The 23,333-nt window shown below is 36.3% G+C and overlaps 1 protein-coding gene across 1 annotated transcript in view; it reads left to right on the forward strand.

The window, feature by feature from the left end:
• The window catches only part of LOC131434069 (uncharacterized), an 89,647-nt gene that overhangs the window by 9,192 nt on the left and 57,122 nt on the right, over positions 1-23,333 (forward strand). The window contains exons 2-3 of the mRNA XM_058600719.1: positions 6,214-6,303; positions 6,451-6,456. Coding sequence (XP_058456702.1) covers positions 6,214-6,303; positions 6,451-6,456 — 96 coding nt within the window. The remainder of the gene's footprint in view (positions 1-6,213; positions 6,304-6,450; positions 6,457-23,333) is intronic.

Raw genomic sequence — 23,333 nt, forward strand, 5'->3', positions numbered from 1 at the left:
GTGTGTCTGTATGTGTGTTGTCAACTAAGAGGTCGAGATCTCAGAAATGGCTGGACCGATTTTAATCAAACTAGTCGCAAATGAAAGGTCTCCCCGTCACCCAAAACGCTATTGAATGGTTTTGAGATCGGATGTTTACTTTTTGAGTTATTTGAAGTTTTATGTCAAAATTTTCAGTTTTTTGACAGTATCTGTCACAATTGACCTTGAAAACAGAATATGTTTTCAGACTTAGATTCCGCACGATAATACCTATTCAACAAGCCATAGATTGTTAAAATCCGTCCATTTTTAACGGAGATATCGAAATTTTTGTGTAAACGACTTTTCCCCCTATTCCAGCAGTAGGAGTTTTGAACGCCGTATGACAAAGCAATGCTTGGGAGCAACGGAAAACACGATTTTTTATTCGGTTACATACAATTGTTTCTAAGTACCAAAAAGACTGTGTACAGCATCCTTTTTCATGACATTTAGCCTCGGACCGATTTTAGCACGGCTCGTTTTTGGCAACATAATCGTTCGAATATGCCATATGTAAACCAGATGATGGCAGATTTTTTTTTAATTATATTGTTTTAAACTACTTACAGCAATAAATGCTGGAAGAACATAACATCCATATACCATTCGAATCAGTTCGTCGAGATCAGCAAATGCATGTTTGACAAATAATTTCACTCAATTTTCTCTGAAAATTTGTTTTCTACAAATTCAGATTCATACGAAAATTCGTATGCTCCCAACCAAAGTTCCTGAATTATGTTTGGTTCCGACCTCTGGTTCCGGAACTACAGGATGATATATGAAACGAAATCAAAATTGTGTAACTCATTCTTCTCGTAGATGGCTGAACCGATCTAAAATTCAAATAACATCTAAGAATCATCTAAGATGCAAATGAAAAGCTTCAAGATTCTTTAAAACATCTTGCTCTTCAGTCAGATGTAATTATTCGTCATATGACCATACGAATCGGTTTGGGTTATGCTGGTTCCTGAATACCGGTTCTGGAAGTACCTTAAATTACCGTAAACTCTAAGGTGGAACTTACATATCATGGCATGTTTAATCGATTATCACACTTCTAGATTTAAATTCGATTGTATTTGCAGTTTCGACATTACAGAGTAATGAGTGATTACAATCTCAAATTGTCGCTTAAAACGACGGTCATTAAAATAATGTAATGAAAACTTAAACACCGAAGAATATTCATGCAAAAAACACATGCGAATTGATAAAAAAAGGTATCATCTCACTGCTAGGTGGATTAATCACGTTTTTTGAGAAAAATTTTAAAAAGGGAACAGGTTGTCTGTAAGAAAACGATTATGAGAGCTAATTTAAAGTTACCTAAAATCATTCACTCTACAATTCACGAGATTATTGACTGTAGTTCCATAAAATGATTAATCAGTCTTCAGATCTTCAGTCACGACAATGTCTTTTCCGCTCAGTTGTGGTGTATGATGTCAGCATCGTCATTGATATTATCGAAAATTTCGTAGCGTTGAAGAAATAGTTGGATTTACTAATCTCTTCAACTCTTCATCATATCGAGCAGTACATTATTTTTTTTTGTTTCAATTATAGAGGCTTTAACATCTTAGGTCATTCGCCTCTTCGGACCAGAAATTCTTTCTGACTCTATGTGCGGGGTTGGGAATCGAACCCAGGCGGGCTGCGTGAAAGGCATCGACTATCCCATCACGCTATACCCGTCCCCCGACACAGTATTTTATACCCATTTGAATAATATAACTCTTGTAGTATTATGATTTACGCCGATGAAATGACGCATAGTAATACCTTTTCTAATTTGATCCATATTCATCTCTATGAATTCTTTCCTGTTTAGTTCTGTCGCTGCGTGCATAGATCTTCATCCAATACCCATGTCTTCCCACTCAGTTTAATTAAAAAAATGACTATTAAGATCGTTAGTGTTTACTACACATCGCAACTTCGGAATTGAAAAAAACTTATTCTCAAGCTTTATTTGCAGTGAAGGTGTTTATGGGTGGTATTATTAGTACTTCTTTAGTCGAACGTTCTAAATTGTACGTATTATTGTTCATTTGAAAACCGAATTCATTAAACATAAGGCATGAGCCATTTAGATTATTTCGCTTATCGTACAACGTATTTCCTGAGTGTTTTTATTTTAATTTGTCATTCAATGTATTTTATCAAGTATGACTAGACCTTATCGTAACCTCAGGCTGGTTTTTAGATTGTGAAAAAACAGTTACATTTAATCAAAAACAAAACAAAAAAATACTCAAATCTACGGTTTTTGGAATTATTACCCCGTGTAAAAAGAGACCTTAATATATGTTCTTTCATTTGTACTCCATTAACAGAACTTGAACCGGCCAAGTTTGTTTCATTTACAAAACTGTACAGAGAGATTCTTCAGAGTTACTGATAGATGACAAAACGTATGCAACTAAAGACTTTGGGCAGCTTTCCGGACATATGTTTTATGCGATCACGGCTCTAGTAGATGTTCTAAGAGATCTATGATCGTATCCCAAAGCACAATGTGCATTATAACTACTATGTAACCTACAAGCGGAAGCGAAAGAGTCAGAGCTTGTGCAGTTTACCGTGAGCTACCAAACAAGTTCTGAGTGACGAATTATTTTTTGAACCAGTGCACAACAGTCACATTGGAACAGAAAAATATACAGAATTAAGCTACCGAAAAGCTACGTTGAAACTTATTGTAACTCCATATAATTAAATATGAATTCGTAACATTATTTTTGTCTTCACTTCATTGTCACCATAATAATCCGACTTGATGAAAAGTGTTGAGTGAGTGCCCGAATAAATCGAAACTATATCTTTACGTCCACAGGAAAGGTATTTCGAGGATAAATTATTTTTTAGAAAGAGATAAATCGAAGTTTCGGGTAATCTTATTGACTATTTGGCCCAATTCACAATATACCGAATAGGCCATACAAAAATGGCAATTTTTCTGTTATAGTTTTGCAGCAAAATAATGTTAAAAACTATTTTAGCGTGCTCATCCAACAATTTTATCGACAGCGTAAAAAAGGATAGAAACAAGCCATTAAAAATGTTTTCTCATTTCATTCCTTCAACGTGGATTTCAACTCTATCGATGAACGTAAATCTAATGGATCTGATTGTATCCTAGAGAAGACCTGCCGCTTTATCCAATTGAGCTATAGCTGTATTTGAGTTAGTCATGCATTTTTCTTCATAAAATAATTCACATTTGTTCCACTTTACAGAAATTACAAACCTCAGTAGTTTATTGTACCGGTTTGTAACAAGTGAAAAATTATATATTTTATATATTCGACGAACTAGTAATTATTAAACCGAACGTGTAGCTGTAATCTAACAATGTGAATTTGAATTGTCTGGTGCGGACTATTCATAAATTCAGTATACACGAGAAGCAATGAGTGTAATATTAACATTTAACAATGAATTGTTGCTATATCTGGTAAGAAAAAATAGATGTTACGTTCCATAGAAGATCGAGCTACTCTGAATGTGGATTAAAATAATCCAGTTGGAATCACGCGAAATAAAACAAGCAAAATTAGTTCATTTATTACACTAGATGGTTGGATCATTTTTAAATAAAGCCATATGAAACTATACTACAACGATAATAGCCATAGTGAATTCAAGTCAGATGGTTCAGCAGACGTTCTTTTCAATTATTTTAATCACCTGCAATTTTTTGTTACTAAAACATATTGAAAAATAACCATATACTATATTGCTACAACAAATCATATCATCTTTGGGCAATACTTTGTAGTTGTACAAAAACCGTGTTTATTGTTGAATCAAACACATACCATAACAAATGAAGTTACCCCAACACAAAAGATTTTCATATAATATGAACTATACCAGTTGACATTTTTAATTATGCGGTTGGGTATGCACAATAGAGATAGGTTGGGTAAGCAATTTCGTAAACCCGAACCCGAACGATCGAAAATAAAAAAAAGTTTTACCTATACCCCCCATTGCATTTTCACTCATTCGGTTAATCAACTACTGGTGGTCTACTTCAGCTCACCTCAGCTTCATAACTTCATAACTTTTCCTATATACAATTTATATCATATTCCTTATTTTTGTTGATTTGTATATATTAGGGTTATATTAGTAGTATGCTCATTTCTACCTTAACCGGTCATTTAAGTTGAAGAAAAGTTTAAGTTTCGGTCGGAGCCCCGGAGACCTTTTATGTTATATATAAAATAAGAAACCCATTCGACAAACCACGCTAGCGTTAAAGTACTTTTTTCAAATTACTCACATCAATCTAGAAATCATTGAATCCTCCAGCAACATGTTATAATATAACTATTTGAATGACAAGGGAAAGGTATGGAAACACTACTAAGTGGATTGAGAATAGAATTATTTCTATTTCGTTCTCAACATCTATATTTCACACTTCTAATCAGGAAAAACTGAGCTCCGTAGACCAAGGGGTAGAATTACTGTCCGATTTATGATTCGTTCTGAATCCTCCAGAATTCCGGCGAGCATAGGAAAACAGCAGATCAGGATTAAGCACTGTAATACAATTATGTTATATATGCACAGTTATGTAAAAATGATATTTCGAATGATTAAAGTTGTAATCCAACGATACAAAAGTTCTACTCATTCTTTGGATTTCATATTGCAGCTTATTTTGTATTGAATCTACAATAGAAAAATTAAGAATGCTCTACTGTGTGGGATAAAACTTTCAGACATAGAAACACTCCAGTTGCAGAAGAGGATACTCGTATCTTAACGATCTTGGGTTTTCACAATTCCCGACGAGGTCCAAACAAATGCCGTGGGCTTTCGTTTAACCGCGACGTGGGCATGCTCTTTTCGATTCACGGCTAAGCAAGAAGGAACACCAAGGATAAAAAGTGCAGGAAGATAAATATAAAACAACTACTGTCTCCCACAGACAACATCATTCCTGTCCGGCCGTGGTGGCGCTGGTGGCTCACGGTTGGCGCCATCTCATCATGTTAGTTGTGGCTATAATTTCAATTGCAAAATTTTTTTCAACCACCCCGGTGAATTCGTGGCATGGTTTGGAATGAAAAGTCAGGAATACAGAGACGTTGGGGAGCGCAAACGTGTAAGCGGAGAATGATAGGATTTCAAAGAAAACAAAAGTGCATTCCCTTCTTTCCAAGTGTTTAGTGAGCTTCAACTTTTTTATTACCGAGAAGAACAAAAATTGCAGCAGTCCGTGGATTTTTCTTTTGTTTGGTTTTCCTTAGAATCATATAGAAAGAGTCAATGTATCAAAAGATCTTCACAAAGAGTAAAACTACGCTCGTGATCTTGACGCGTGGATTCGGCCAGGTAGCGTGGACAGGACAAAATGGTCAGACAGGTTCAGGTTGCAAAATATTAATCATAACCGTGGGACGGAACAATATATTTTTGCTGTCCAAATTCGTCCACATCCATTGGAGTGGTGCCAACGAACATTTTTACAGAATACTTTAACAAAATTAGCTGCACCAGTCACCTGAAGGGTTAGTTTTTAATGAGGCATTACGTGGAAACAAACTGACATTCTATGACTTTTCCTTCAAACTGTTCTTCTAGTAGCGATTTTATCTTGCTACTATAATTGTCGTCATTATTATGATTTGCCTCTCCTAAATATGTCTCACTGTAGTGCGGTTCCAACGAAGTTAGAACCATGATATCGGTGAAATTGTCATAAATTATTCAAAGCAGCACATTTTATTGAAACAACTAAGCGCGAGGAAACAGAACAAAGCCTGACGCGTGAATCGTGTCGTCGTGTTAGGCGTTCGTGTCCCCTCTCACCCTTTCTCTGGTCTGCAGATAATAGTTTTAGTTCCGGCACCGTACGTAGATAGTTGGGGTTTCCTCAGGAGTGTAGATGTAGGTTTTTTCATCGGCGATATAGACAATTAGAGTACGTGCTATCACTTCCATTCAATCAGCCAACAGTCAATTGTTATGCAGCATCATGTTGACGTATACAAATAGAATTTTGAATTCGGGTTTTCGATATAAACGCAAACTGACTTTGAAAGAGCAAGAAAAAGCATATATGCCCATTTCTACTGTATTAGGGATCACGCATAAACTATTAAAATTATGTAACCAAGTGTATAATCAAAATTTAACTTTTACATTTTGCTTCATTTTTTTCAGACCGCACTCCATTGGGCTGCTAAGCACGGTAATGAAGACGTCGTAAAACTGGTAGCCGGTACATTGAAGGCAGATGTCAACGCAAGAACGGTATTAACGCTAAAATTATCACCGAATGTACGACTATTGAAAATATGTTTTTCTTTCTTTCTCTCTATCATACTTGTACCGATTCATCTCCTACTTGTTTTGTGAACACTGTCCTGCAAACGAAAACAAAATTCGTAAAATCAACAGAATGGGGTGAGTAAACTGCCACTTGATCCTATCTTAATAACATAATCATGAGCTTTGGGAAGTTAGCCAACTGTAACCTTCCCACTGTGTCTCCCATTGATCTGCATGAGCCGCATGATGAGCTCTGAACCCCGTGAAGCGAACCGAGCAAAATTAGCGGCGGAAACGTTTAACCTCCTCTTACAGAAGCAACTATGAAGGCAGTCGCTAATTAAGTTTATTCGAAAAATGACCTCGACACTTTATCATCACAATCAAACAGCTTGAATCTACGGAGCTAATTTACAGCTAGAAAGAGCTTCACCTTTCGGGCTGTCGATAAAATATAGTGACATAACCGCGGGTCTCTAATCGAATGGAAACTGAAAATTGATGTCGGATCAAAAAGTCGCTAATTAGCTTTGATAATTTCATTAAGAAAACCCACATGATTTCGTTCCGTCGAGGTATCAGTTTCACCAGGAACACGGACAGTCTTCCAGAGTGAAGTGTTGTTTATAACCTGTTCAAGTATGAATGAAAGATTAATCTGAGAGCACTAGAGCAGCATTTGATCGTAAGCTGTCGTTTGTCGGGTGCTGTTTTGAATTGCTACATGAAAGGCACTCCTATAGCTCCTTCTCTAACCTAATAAGGCAAACATTGGGCTCTATCGTCGATCTTGTGCTTTGTGATAGCCGCGCTAGCATTAATGTTTGTTCACTGTAAAAAATCGAACCCATTTCAGTCGTAAAGATGGTCCGCCACAGATACGAGGTTAAACGATGAGATTTTACAGGCTAAGGGAACGAATTCATTCATCAAATCAAAATCACGCGTTGGCGTTTGTCATCAGTTCGTCATTTTTATTTTCTTTTTCTTTTTTTTCATTGCACTTGATTTGATGTCTTCTGGGGCGGTTTCTTTTCATAGAAGAAAAAAACCGTGGAAGTAGATTATTTTCTGTAGACTGACAGTTCAACCTTGCCGACGAAACTACTTTTGATTCGATCGAGAATAGTCTTAGAAAGATGTAAGGAAAATTATTTTTGATCCACTCGAGAGCAACTGTAAAAGTTTAATAACATCACAATAGCACAAGAATCGCGAGTTAAAACGCTGACCATTTTTTAAAAAGAATTGAAAACTATGCATATTTGTTGGTTTGTTTATTGACTTGGATGAAAATATTTATCACATAGACTCTATTTTTTATTATAATTTGTTTTATCAATTTAAAAATATTCTTATTAATGTTCAAATAGGAGTTATTATACACGTATAGAGTGAATCGGCATAAAGGGCCCCACCTCAGTAAAGCGACGCCATTTCGTGTTTAAAAAATCCAATATTCTTAAAACATTTTTTTTCATTCATCTTTATTATGCTCTATGAGAAATTATGTCTAGCCGCATTATTTTTTTCGAACCTGCTTCTTTCATTCTCTAAGAATTCATAGGTTTTCATATTACGAATCACGTTCAAGCAATAAAGTCGCTGGTAAATTCAATTTATAACTAATAATCTCAACTACTACTGTCCCGAAAAAAGCGGTGAGTTATTACTTAATCTACAATGGAAGAAACTGCGAATAGAATTACTGCTTCTTCGGATTCCGAGTAGTGTTGATTTTCCTCTACGATTCCAAAAAACGACAGTCGAAACGCTTCGAAAGACCGTGATTGGTTTACTCTTGTTAAAATTATTACCGAATGGCTTAATTCATGGATAGATAACCTTAAAAGCAAAAATTTCTGCTGCCAATATATTCACGCACACTCAGAAAAATCTAACTCAAACCATTGGGTGACTGAAGCAGAAAAAAATAGATACATACTGCAATCATTTCAATAGAAGTTTCATTTTCTGAATGATCGTACAGTTGTGCTATCATCATTAGTTACAAATTTACAAATTATCCTCGAATATATAAACGTAATCATCTGTGAAGAGCTTCTGCTTCTTTGGTAAATTCGGCCGTTAACTGATGGGAGTACATTTTTTAAAAATCAAACAAAAATTACTTATAATTATTTTAGTTTATTATCGCGTGCTAGATTTGCAGTTTTACCCGTACTATTCACTAATAAATTATACAAAAATAATTATCGAATGTTGTCATCGAATTTGTTCCAATTTCTGTAAAATATGCATTCGCCAATAGAGTACTGAAATAAAAACGTGCTTAATCCACCTAGCAGTGAGATGATACCTTTTTTTATCAATCCGCATTGTGTTTTTTGCATGATTATTCTTCGGTGTTTCAGTTCTCATGACATTATTTTAATGACCGTCGATTTAAGCGGTAATTTGAGATTTTAATCATTCATTACTCTGTAATGTCGAAACTGTAAATCGGATCGAATTTGAATCTAAAAGTGTGACAATCGATTGAACATTCCATGATATGTCGGAGTAAGTTCCACTTTAGAGTTTATGGTAATTTAAGGTACTTCCAGGACCGGTTTGAATTTTAAAAATTCATCATTCTGTAACTCCAGAATCGGAAGTCAGAATTGGATTATAATAATTAATTTTGTCTTCGTAGATCTGGCTTTTTTTTAGAAAACGATTGAGCTTTGAGAAACGATTCGATACTGGAACCGGAATTCGAAAATCGGTTTTGCCGAAGTCAGATAAATTCACCTGAGTAGCTGTTTAGTTTACATTTGTTTCAAAATGTTTGAAAATCAGTATAAACATCTTTGAGAAATCGTAGTGCGAATTAAATCCGAATCGAAAACTGAATACCACTAAAACTGAAATAAGTTTATTTGGTTAGCGACTATCCAAATCTGTAAACCCGATAAACCTGATTAATTTATGTGAAATAGACATTTTTATACTAATCATCCTGTATCCTAAACCGGAAGTTGGATCTGACTGAAAAGCAAGATGTTTTACAGGATCTTAAAACTTTTCATTTGAATTTTAGATCGGTTAGGCCATCTAGGAGAAAAATGGGTCCACATTTCGTTTCACATATCAGATGTTTCACATTTCACATGTAGTTCCGGAACCAGAAATCGGATTCAAACATAATTCAGGAACCTTGTTTAGGAGCATGCGACTTTTCGGATGAATCTGAGTTTGTAGAAAACGGTTGAGTCATCTCCGAAAAAAATTGATTGAAATTATTTGTCAAACACGCATTTGCCGATCTCGACGAACTGATTCGAATGGTATATGGTTGTTATGTTCTTCCAGCATTTATTTTTAAGCCAAGTAGTTTAAATCCAAGTAGTTTAATTCAATATAATTATGGAATTGCTTTTACCTGGAAAATGCACATTTGGTTTACATACGTCATATTTGAACAATTATGTTGCCAAAAACGAACCGTGCTAAAACCGGTCCGAGGCTCGTAAAATGTCATGAAAAAGGATACTGTACACAGTCTTTTTGGTACTTAGAAACAATTGTATGCAACAGTATAAAAAATCGTGTTTTACGTTGCTCCCAAGTATTTCTTTGCCAGACAGCGCTCCGAATTCCTACTGATGGAATAGGTGGAAAAGTCGCTTACACAAAAATATCGATATCTCCGTTAAAAATGGACAGATTTTATCAATCTATGGCTTGTTGGATAGCTATTACCGTGCGAAATCTAAGTCTGGAAACATATTCTGTTTTCAAGGTCAAATATGACAGACTGTCAAAAAACTGAAAATTTTGACATAAAACTTCGTATAACTCAAAAAGTAAACATCCGATCTCAAAACCATTCAATAGCGTTCTGGGTGACGGGGAGACCTTTCATTTGCGACTAGTTTGATCAAAATCGGTCCAGCCATCTCTGAGATCTCGACCTCTTAGTTGATAACACACATACAGATACACACATACAGACACACACACACACATACACATACACACACGGACATTTGCTCAGTTCGTAGAGCTGAATCGATTGGTATATGACACTCGGCCCTCCGGGCCTCGGAAAAATGTTCTAAATTTTGAGCGAATTCTATACCTATTTTTATATATATAAAAAAATGTAAAAACTCTAAAAGGCTTATCAAAGGAAAACAAATCAACAGGAATCAGTATTGTCTATTTTTATGTTCAACGTAATTATTAGGTACCACGATTAATGTCGAAATTCTTCTTCTCTGAGAATGACTTTATTTGACAGACATGAATTCCTGTTGAATGCTCAGTGATGGGTACTGAAATTACTCGTTATTATTATTGATTTATTATCTGAAAATTGTCAAAAGTTTTACTAAGTTTGGCAAACGAACTGATATTTCAAATACTAATGAATATGTCAGTAAATGTTCCGTATTATTTACATAAGATTCGAGTAGTTTTTTACCGATACCTGAAATCGGAATAAATTTAACATATCGTTAAAAAACAGTATTTCACAAATCGCAAAAATAATTAAAGAACACCAAAAGAGAAATCGGTGTGTATGTTATAGTGACATCAAACTGAAAACTAAGTTTCTTTGGCAAAGTTCCAAGATCTATTAGATGTTTGATAAAATACTTCTCATAGTATCTAGCGTTAGTGAATATATGAAGTTCTAAACATTAATAACTGAGAATTGTTTCGAAGAGTGTCTTCGACACAGTTTGTGGACTACTTAGGAATAGACAAATTAAAAATATATTTTCTTGGTGGCACCTATAAGCCACTAAAGTATAATTAAGAATTAGCTCTAGGTTCTGAAATCTGAGACATTCAATAAAGTAATAATTCGAATTTCGTAGGCAATGAATTTTTCCATACTGATGGATATAAAGTTATGGGTATTTTCAGACCGGGTTTGGCGAGTAGATGTTTGGTACCCAAGTAACAATTTTTGTTAAGCTAGCTTATTTGTGACTAGTTTGCAACCAGATATTTGAGTGATTGTTACTACTTGCATGACTCAAAAAGCGCAGTTTCTACTAGTTGTTAAGTCGGCTAAAAATAAGTTGTCGTTACGTTGTAATGCCATACTGAAATAACTTATCTTTTCATAACTTATCTTTTCACAACTTAGAAACAACTTGTTTTCAAGTAAAGTAGTTGAAACTTAGTCACCATCGACATTATAAACATTGAATGAATCCAGAATACTTTCCTATCATCAATAAAACAGCAGAAGAGTACTTTAAATCACAAACTTGATACAAGGTACAAATTTCACAACGATTTTAAAACTGTGGAGCGGAATTCAATTTTACTTATGCGTTTTTTATGCGCCTTCAATCAAAATCTCTGTATAAAGATATAAAAAATAAACAACAAAATAACGCTATGTTCAGAATGCTTAAAATTATTCCAAGTAGAGTGATTTCTCATCATTTTAAATTCATATATCATATATAGAATCATTTCCGTTCAAAGCACGAACATACGACAGCTGGCTCGTGAGACCAATGCCTCATACTCTGAACCACCGACCAAGGGTGTGCTATCAAACAAAAAATAGAAATCTGAGGCTGATGTTCATGAAATAAATACGGATTCGGAAGCTATACGGTCCATGTGAACGAACATGCAAGCCAATCATTGACCAACATTCATGATTAAGGGGACTGTATCATTGAATATTCATTTTGTACAATTGGGCATAAATCCACACTAATATTTACAAAGAGTACCAATAAATGAGTTGCATATAAAAGCTATGACCCGGTTTCCGAACAATGCAAATCGCATTATTAAATTAGCTGCATGCTCAGATACATGAATAACTTGGGCAGTTACATGAATAGCCGATGAGCATTCTGTCAATGCCAATTTTTACAATATCTAGAAGTTATCTAGTATAACCTCTTATTCTATTTCATATTATCCCCACAAAGTCCCGACGACGCTGCTTCCCTCAAATAAGCTTCTTTCAACCAACAAAACATTTTTTGATTATTATGTTCAACAAAGTATGCATGAATTATCGGAAGATAATGTCGAATGAATCTCAGTAAAGCAACAGCCACATAAATGCTCGATTGCTCGTGATTTTGCGCGTGTGACATTGTTTGCGATTCAATTTTGTATTTTTTCCCCTTCGAGAAACGTTGTGGTAGGTAGCTCCCATGAAAACGATGAACAGGAATGCTCACTGAAAATTTTCAGACTACACGACTTTCGGTTACAACAACAACAACGCTGTCTGTTCGGTAGTAAGTATGTATTATGCTACCTACCAACGGGCTCGGCGACATCAGATAACACGAAATATTTGGTCACGACTTCTCGATCCAAGACAGGAGGCAACACACGGAAATTAAGATTCAGTAGAAATAATTAAACAATTTTATTCCAAACAAATTAGTTTTTAATTCCAGTGAGAACAATATTTCCGTTTTATGATTGCTCACGATTTGCGGAGAAAACCGCCTCGACCATGCAATTCTGTGTAAGGTTAAAAGTTTGATAAGACTCAGTAAAATATACCTCTCCGAAGGTCAATACTAAATGCTAGAGCTATTTTCTCGATTGAAAAGTACATACAGCAAATGGAAAAGGCTTGTGTACGGACAATAAAAATATTAATATATGCATGCATAATTCTCCCTGCTATTCAAATTAGTCACACATAAACAATTAGAATAACGTGTGTTTGGTTGCTTGCATTCAAATTCGTTTTCCTCTTACTTTGTTGCCATAAAATATCACAAACACTGTTCGTATAGAATATCCAATGTTGTAGAAACTCTAGCAAGCGCCACTGTTGATTGATTGTGAGAAATTTACTTTTATTGTGCGCAAATCAACTTACTTTTAGTATCCATACAGTTATAACATATTGCCTAGTGTCTATTCTAGAACATACACATGATAGTTATTGTTACAACCCAGACGGAAACATTCAATAAATCCCTCCCGCTGTTACATCACATGTGACATGTGAATTTTACATCTTTATTGGAATATATCTTCGCGAACAGATTGCCGAAAGGTTTGAATCCAATAACTCACACTCACACAATTATTGGCTTATTTCAAAACCAATTCAATCCACCAGAAGTTGAACTGATATGTCGATAGAAGGGAACTGATTTTAAAGCTCGCACTCCAGGCACTATACGAGAAAAAAAACCTGTGGGGTTAAATTTTCCAATGAACCTTTTTTGTATCGTTGCAATTGTCGTAGAAAAAAAATTAGTTACACTCATCAAAGAATCTGCAACAGCATGCATGCGAAACCGTGTTCTGTCGGTTCATACGCAGTCAAACACGCCGATAAGAACAATTGGCAGCAACAGCTTGTTTATTGAAATTTGTTGCTAAAACATATCGCTACCACGCAATGTCAGTCGTTATTTTTTTTTCTCTCGTCAATATGGTGCGCGACATATTGGATATACGATATCACTACCGGTTGAGTGCGTTTTAAAACATATCAATTTTATTGTTTTACCGTTGCGAATGTTCGCGAGAACTACTACTCACGTAATGCTGGAAATTAAAGAAAAATTCGTAGATCAAATATAAATAATTCGAACAAAGGAACAATTAACCTGAAAGGAATTTTGAAATAGACTGAATTCTAGCAAACTAATTGTTTGCAAGCTTCGTTAGAAATTTTAAATAGTATTTCTCTGTTAGTGAAAAAGATTTGTTGATTATATCTTAATTAGTTTAAATGATTTGCAATAGGATAGAAATGTCCAACTGTAACAGTGTAGTACTGTCAAATCTTTTTCTATGGATAGTTATTTGATAGCGAGTTTCCGCTTATCAATTTAGTAAAACAGCAAAGTTGACTCGTGGTTTCAATGTGTTTCAATGATTTATTTCACATTTTTTAAGGATTACTATTAATTTATGCATTAGTAAGTAACAACATTTTTTTCACAAGATACAGTAAATTTTCAAAATGTGCTCACAGCGACTACAAACATTGTTCGTCAAGTAGGGTAACAGAGGTATTTTAGCCCACTTTAGGATTGATTTTATTTTGCCCCACTTTGTAAAAATATCCACCAAATGTTGTAATATCTTTGAGAACCCCTTCCGCAATAGATTATTTAATGTGATTAGCTTCAAATTAACATCGATTAAATCCATAAAGTTTGTTAGGTGGGCCAAAATATATGAAGTGGCCAAAATACCACTGTTACCCTATGGTGTGTCATTTAAAATAGTCGATACGGAAACAGTGTCCTCTGTCTACTCATTTGTTTTCCTCTAATTTTTCCGTTACTGTTTACCATGCCCGCTTTCAATATTCCAGTACCCAATCTAAGTCGAAGTGTGTGAGCAGTGTTTGTGTAGGTTTGGACCCAAACGATTTGCATTGATAAGAGGTTTAAGTTTGACTCCTCTGGTAAAAGGATTAATTAGGATAAATTTTCTGCTTACTTGCATTACCTTTGTCACGCCTCACTGTTTCGCTATTTATCTTCACATCTAGCGTTAAGTTTCTCTACCATTCTGAAATTTCGGTTGAAGCGATAAACCATTTCTCATTATCAATCGAGTTCATCTAATATAAATTAGAAATTAATCTTAAGCACTCAAAATGTATCCAGAGGTAGTTGTCAATTTCTCATGGGGAAACGACATGGAACATGGAATTCCGAGCTTGCATGACACAAGATCAGAGTATACCAATTAAGGGCTGAGGCCAGTGTGTTTTAGGGCGTTTTAAAGGGCTTTTTTCACGCTTCAAATCTGATTTACTCGGAAAGGTGACGAATATCAAAAAACCCAACTGACAATTTCTTAGAAATTTACTTTAGATTATTCTGTGAAAATTTCAAAATGATTGTTTGACTTTAGCGGTCGGGTAAGTCGTTTTTCTGATGGAAGAGTTGCATAGCTAAAAACGGCAACTTTCAACTTGTTCATTGAATATCTCGCCTTCAAAAGCATGGATCAAAAATCTATCCTGACAATGTCTAGATAATTTAGTTTAGATGCGATTAGTGCATAAAGCATATATGTTGTCGCGATAAAAATTAAGTGAATGTTATTTTTGTAATGGTAAGTACGTTTCTATGGCGGCACCATTTTTTTCTGCTCTTGTATCCTGTTAACGTAACGAAACATGAGAGAGAAACAAAATCGGCTCGTCAAGGCTGCCAAACAAGCGGTAGCTTTATTGGATTTTATGTGATGTAGTCAAACTTGTAACCGAAAACATCAAAACTTTCTTGGCCACCCGAGAGAGCATGAAGAGAAATGTAATACGCACAGCGAGCGACACGGTTTTACGCTAACAACTGGCATCAGCCCTTAAAGCTTCAAATCGTTTTATGGCACGTTTTTGTCTTGCTGTTTTGCAACAACCTACATTTAGCATGCTAGGAGTAGGACTGAAACGTTAGCTTTAATTTCGCTTCTATTTATAGATTCGCGTGCTTCCAACAACTTCGCTTTTGCATCGATTGACCATTCAGAGCGATGCTCTCTCTTTGATACATCGCTTACTCCTTCAAAACCTTCGTCTATGGCAAGGAAATCCGGTATGCCAAAGATTTTAGTAGCCAAATAGGACACTGCTCGCTACTAATCAAAATTTCAATCATATATAATTGAAAATACGTGGTTTGATACATTCAAATCGAAACATAGAAATATTTCCTATCAAATGATGAAATAATATTAATAATTGATACAAAATAGACTGAGCTATAAGTGTTTCAAACCTGACCACATTTCTACGTGTAGTTTTTCTTGAGTTTCTGATTTGCACCCCTATATAGAAAATAAAGATGTGTTCCACATCAAAACAAAACAAAAATATTTTGACTGAATATAAAAATTTAAATTAATATAACTTTATGATACTTGTGTTGATATATCTCGTTTGTGCTGTCAGTGTAGGGCAACCGTTTCTGTAACGATTATTTTACATGTTACACCATACTTAATGAAAAAATATATTTGTAGTCGTTATAAGAAAAATCATCGTATCTAGTGAATAAAGAAGAAAAAACTTGTGACTAACTAATGCATAAATTAATAGTAGCCCTGAAACGCCCTGGCTATCAATTACAAATCCTACATGTTGGAACAGTTTTTAGCTAAGTTTTGCAGTTTTTACGTTCTTTGCATCATTGCTTAAATGATGGAGGAGAGTTGGCATCACTGGGAGTGCGATGCGGTGTCCTGGTGCTGCTATCAAAAAAGTATAATTTCAATGTGTTGCTTGATACGTATAGTTAAAAATTTGGTTGAAATAGTTATTTTGAGTGACAGTGTAGGTGTAGCAAGTGTGTGTGTAGTAGTGAGAGTGCTATTTTTTTTTTCATAAATACGTTTATTTCTTAAGGCAGTTTACATAAGTTTTTCTTCGCCGTAGCATCACTTTTACATAATATTCTTATCCTAATTTAATTCTAACATAGTCACAACGTTTTGCATTTATTAAAACATATTCTCTTATTACTTAAATATCATCTTAGGTAACTCGTCATTAATTATGAAATCTACTCGGAAATATTATTTGAACCAAACGATTAACTTCTATAAATTATAAAATAAGCTGTTATTTTCAGACATTTTGTTAATAATTTCATAAACTGTTTCGAGTTTGTTTGTATCATTACATTATTTTTATTCTAATTTAGCTATTGGTTGAACTCATGGACGCAGCTGGGATCAGAACTAAGTCTTGAAAGGGGCCTTTATTAAATTGAAACTCCAGTTTTCTTTATGAAATGATAAATAAGTTTCATGTATGAAAGGTCACGACAAGCAAGAATGTCTCGAACTGGGATATTGGATAGTCTACCTTGGGTACGCAAAGAATTTATTAGTTGAGATCTGACATCACGATACTCCACGCATGTCCAAACGACATGATCAATATCTCGATAACCTTCGCCACAAGCACAATGATTAGTCTCGGAGAGCCCAATTCGAAGGAGATGTGCATCTAACGTGTAGTGATTGGACATGAGTCTGGACATCACACGAATGAAATATCTACTCACATCCAGTCCCCTGAACTATGCCTTTGTCGATATTTTCGGAATAATTGAGTGCATCCACCGACCCAGATCATCTTTATCCCAAGAAGCTTGCCAGCTGGCAAGTGTTCTTTGGCGAGACGAGCTATAGAATTCGTTGAAAGCAATTGGTCTCTCATAAATTTCACCCTCAATAGCACCACGTTTGGCTAAAATATCGGCTCTTTCATTGCCAGGAATGGAGCAATGAGCCGGGACCCAGACTATAGTGATTAGATAATTATTGTTCAATATGTCGTTCAGGCACTGTTTTATTTTGCCCAGGAAAAACGGTTCAGTCTTGCCAGTCATGTTTGAGCGAATGGCTTCAATTGCACTCAGACTATCTGTGAAGAGGAAATAATGGTTTGGAATTAATGTGACGATTACACTCAAACTATAATGAACTGCTGCTAGCTCTGCTATATAAACAGATGCAGGTTCTTGAAGCCTAAATGAGGCCGAAACATTATTGTTGAACATACCAAACCCTGTCGCTTCTTCAATTCGCGATCCGTCCGTGTAAAACATTTTCTCAGAGTCAATATGCCTGAACTTACTTGAAAATATTTTTGGGATTTCCGTCGAACGTAGATGATCCGGGATTCCACGCACTTCGCGCTGCATGGATGTATCGAAAAATAAAGTTGAGTCAGGGACATTTAGGAGGCTGACACGGATAGGAATATATCTTGAAGGGTTGATTTCCTGTGACATATGGTTAAAATATACTGTCATGAATTTTGTTTGAGATCGAAGCTCGACTAGTCGTTCGAAATTATTAATTACCATGGGATTCAGCACCTCACATCTTATTAGCAGGCGTGATGAAAGCTCCCAAAATCGATCTTTTAATGGAAGAACTCCCGCCAGAACTTCAAGACTCATTGTATGTGTCGAATGCATGCACCCTAAAGCAATTCGCAAACAACGATACTGAATTCGCTCCAGTTTGATAATATGAGAGTTTGCAGCGGAACGAAAGCAAACGCATCCATATTCCATCACTGAAAGTATCGTTGTCTGATACAATTTTATTAGATCTTCCGGATGAGCACCCCACCAAGACCCTGTTATTGTTCGAAGAAAATTTACTCTTTGTTGGCATTTCGTTATCAGATACCTAATGTGTCCTCCCCACGTGCATTTGGAATCAAACCACACCCCGAGGTATTTAAAAGTTAAAACCTGTTGAATCATTCTTCCCATCATATGGAGCTGAAGCTGCGCGGGATCATGCTTTCTTGAAAAGACGACTAACTCTGTTTTCTCCGCAGAGAATTCGATACCAAGATGAACAGCCCAATCGGACAAGTTATCTAAGGTATCTTGCAATGGTTTATGCAGATCAATAGCTTTGGGTCCAGTAACTGAAACCACGCCATCATCTGCCAATTGTCTTAGTATACATGGGGTTACTAGACAGCTGTCAATGTCATTTACGTAAAAATTATAGAGGAGCGGACTGAGGCATGAGCCTTGCGGGAGACCCATGTAACTATTTCTGAGTGTTGCCAAATCGCCATGTGAAAAATGCATGTGTTTCTCTGACAAAAGGTTGTGCAAATAATTATTTATAACCGCTGGGAGTCCATTTTGGTGAAGCTTGTCTGAAAGAACATCAATGGAAACTGAATCAAATGCTCCTTTAATGTCTAAAAATACAGATGCCATTTGTTGCTTTTGAGCGAAGGCAATTTGGATGTCAGACGAAAGTAATGCAAGGCAATCATTCGTCCCTTTATTTCTACGGAAGCCAAACTGAGTATCTGACAACAAACCGTTCGTCTCGACCCAAGTGTCGAGACGTCGTAGAATAATTTTTTCGAACAATTTTCTGATGCAGGACAACATCGCAATGGTATGAGTTGTGATTGGAAGCTGGTTTCCCCGGTTTTTGAATGGCGATAACTTTCACTTGTCTCCAGTCAGGTGGAACAATATTTTGCTCAAGAAACTTGTTGAACAATTCCAACAAACGTCTTTTTGCGAGGTTGGGCAGATTCTTCACCAAGTTGAATTTAATTCTGTCCAACCCTGGAGCGTTATTGTTACAAGACAAGAGTGCTATAGAAAATTCCATCATTGAAAATGGGTTATTATTAAAACCATTATTTGGAGGAGATTCCCGTATAATGCTCTGCGTAGGAACAGAATCTGGGCAAACTTTCCTAGCAAAGTCAAATATCCATCGGTTCGAGTATTCATCACTCTCATTGCCCACGTTACGATTCCTCATTCGTCTGGCCGTGTTCCAAAGAGTGCTCATTGAGGTATCTCTTGACAAACCTTCGACAAAATGTCTCCAATAGCTACATTTTTTGGCTCGAAGTATGCTCTTGTACTTGGTTTCTAAAACCATAAGTTTTTCAAAATTCTGAGGAGTTACTCCTCCCCGTTTTAGAAACGTCTTGCAAGCATTTTGTTTTGCGAGTTTAGCCTCTGAGCACTCTTTGTCCCACCAGGGGTTGGGAGGCCTTCTGTTAGTCGTTGGCCCAGGAAAGCGTTTAGTTTGGGATTGTTCTGCTGCCTCCAGAATCGAACAAATGAGGAAGTCATATTCTTCAAGTGGAGGGAGCTCTTCCATTGAATTCAAAATACTAGAGATACTACTTTGGTATTTAATCCAGTCGATATTTTTTGTCAAATCATATGGAATACTAGCGGAAGTAGCAATGCAATTGCTACTGCTAATTGAGATGATGATTGGTAAATGATCGCTACCGTGTAAATCAGGCAGTATTTTCCAGGTGCAATCTAGTCGAATTGATGTTGAGCAAAGAGATAGATCTAATGCACTTGGGCGTGCCGGAGGTCTTGGGATCCGTGTCATGCTACCCATATTTAATACCGTCATGCTAAAATTGTCACAAATGTTTTGTATTAAAGATGATCTGCTATCATTGTAAACGGAACCCCACATAATACCGTGCGAATTTAAATCCCCCAGAATCAATCGTGGTGCAGGAAGGGCTTCAACCATTTCATTAAGCTGTTGCTGTCCAACTTGTGCTTTTGGAGGAATATAAATCGAAGCTATGCAAATATCTTTGCCTTTAATGTTTATTTGGCAAGCAACAACTTCTATACTAGAAGTTGAAGGGATGTTTAATCTATAAAAGGAATAGCATTTCTTAATTCCCAAAAGCACTCCACCATACGGAGAGTCTCTATCGAGACGTATAATGTTAAAATCATTAAAATTTAAAGCTATGTTTGAAGTAAGCCATGTTTCGCATAAAGCAAATACATCACATTTTTGACTATGCAATAATATTTTAAATGAATCAAGTTTTGGCATGATGCTTCGACTATTCCACTGCAGGACAGTGATTGTATCATTTGCGACGGGTGATAAATTATCCATCAAAAGATACAAAACCTGAGACAATTGGCCATTGAGCTGATAACTGCTTCAAAAAGGTTCTAGCTATTGGAAGGAATGCCATTATGAGGGTCTTTAAGGGTTCAGATATATTGAATGCTGAGAAAATCCATTCAACAATTTCCGAAAACTTCAGTAATCCTGTTGGTGGCTGTGAAATGGAGCCCACTGGATTATTATCTTTTTCTGTACTAGATCCTGGATTGGTTTGTGAATTTGACAAACCAGGAGGCACAGTCTTTGGTTTAGACTTTTTTTGTTTAACACGGGGATCTTTTTTTGAAGATGAAATTTTAGGTGTCTTTTTTGGTAATTTGGAGGAAGACTTCTTTCTCTTAACTGACCCTTGGGTAGTGATAAACGAAATACCTTCACTATTTTCGTCAGAGTCAGAGTCCTCTGATTCCTCTAAATTTGAAAACCCGTTTTCGGTTTCCAAAGGAGGGACATCAATGACCGTTTTAAGCATTTCTGCATATGTGCGCTTAGACCGTGCTTTTAATGAAAGTTTAATTTTGTCTTTGTGTACTTTAAATGCAGTGCATACTGAAATATCCTCATGAGGACTATTCCCACAATAAATACATTTTTCAATTTCCTTGTTGCAATCATTATCTTTATGAGGCCCTTCACACTTAATACATTTTGGTTTATTACTACAGTAAGTAGCTGTGTGGCCGAATTTTTTGCAGTTCGTACAATTCATTACATTTGGAACAAAAAGCCGAACAGGGAGGCGAATTTTATCGACATAGACATGGGACGGCAACGCAGACCCGGCAAATGTCACTCGAAACGAGTCTGATGGGCGATAAACTTTTTTTTCCTCTTCATGAACTACTGAGTACAGTTGTTTGCACTCAAGTATTTTCACACCCTCAAGCATAGAGTTCTTGAAACGACCAACACCATGCTTGAGTAAATCATCTACCGAAAGACTCGCTTCGGTAACAACACCGTCAATTTCGACATCTTTGGAGGGTATGTAAACTTTATACTCTTTATTGAAATGTTCCGAAGAGACAATATCATTCGCGTGTTTCAAATTATTTACCACAACACGAATTTTATCGTTATTTACTTTTATGATCTCTTTGATTGAAGAGTATCGTGATGTCAAACCTTTATTAATTTGAAAAATGTTTAATGGCTTTGATATACGTCTAAAAAAGACTATCCAAGGCCCAGAAGAGCTCTCCTGATATTTTTTCGTTCGTGGGGGTATCGGATTCATGCTAGGATTTACGTCCATGGATTCATCCATTACATTAAAATTTTTAACTAAACTTTAAAATAAAATTTGAAACCAACACTACACAGTACTCAATCAAAAGGAAAAAAAAAAACTTCTACCTTGAAATTGTTGTCTATCTCCGTTGCACTGCCGTGTAGATCCTCGTTGCTCTAGATGTTCTTGTTGGATGTATCTGTACGTTGATACAATGCTGAAGCTCACTGTAGCGATAGAATATGATGTGATGCTACTGCTACCTGACATCCAGCACCACTCGAATTCCGATTTGCTTTCGTCTTCGCCAGCTGTAACCAGCGCAGGTCACCGGTGTATACCTGCGTGTTGTATGGCAGTGGAAAGACCGAGTTGTCTTGTCTCCTTCTTCCTAGTGCTCCGCACCGATATGCTTCTGCACCGAAGTGCCTTCGCACCGGTGTGCCTTTGCACTCTCCTTTTTTTATGTGCCTTTGCACTCTTCCTCTTCGATGTGCCTTTGCACTCTCCTGCTCAGCACTTGTGGCTGTATATTGCGGCCTGGGTAGAGTTTGGGAAACGCCCTTTGTTGTTTCCTTCACCAGCTTGGCCCAGCACTAGGGCTTTCTTATGCAGCACGACTATACGTTTTAACGGCTGCTGCCAACAGGTCTCTACCTGTAGTTCAACCGTTGTCGTATTTAACGCGTGTAAACCAACCAGCGTTATTAAACTGTACGCTTCTATACACAACCTTCTCGGTTGAACGGCTATTACAGTATCAATGAGAGTGCTATTTATTGAATAATATTTATCCGCGAAACTAAATATGCTAAAGTGGCGAAAACTGAGAATCTACCGCCCCAAAATTCAACGATGTTAACCTGTTAACCGATCGAAGCGCCGTCTGCATGTCATTGTCTGTGTTGTCGGATTTCTATGGAATATGTGAAAGTTTACAAGTCGATCGTGTCATTCAGACTGAAGGTCTAGGGTTGATCCTGAGTTTCGAAAATCAGTATTTTTGAGATCATATTGGATACCAAAACATATCCGGATCTCTTTTCCTCCCTACTAACAAATCTCCTATCCCGTGATGCTCGTGGAGATACAGTGGTACCCGCGATCTCTAGAAACAACGAGTATCAGACTAACATTCCTTTCTTTCCCTCAGTAGCACAGCCTTGGGTCGTAGCCAGCGTCGTTATTGAACATTTGATAAAAAGTTTGAATAAGTGGTTATGCACAGTGAAAATAAGTTGCTTCTCCCAAGCTTTATTTTCTTGATTCATTGTACATTTCCACCCATTCGGTCAATCACGAAGTGCAACTACGGGCGATCTACTTCAGCTCAGCTCTTTGCATCATTACTTAAATGATAGTTGGAATGTTTTACCTTCTTTTAACAGAA

This window comes from Malaya genurostris, chromosome 3 (assembly GCF_030247185.1).
Source record: "Malaya genurostris strain Urasoe2022 chromosome 3, Malgen_1.1, whole genome shotgun sequence".
In the NCBI taxonomy this organism is placed as follows: domain Eukaryota; kingdom Metazoa; phylum Arthropoda; class Insecta; order Diptera; family Culicidae; genus Malaya; species Malaya genurostris.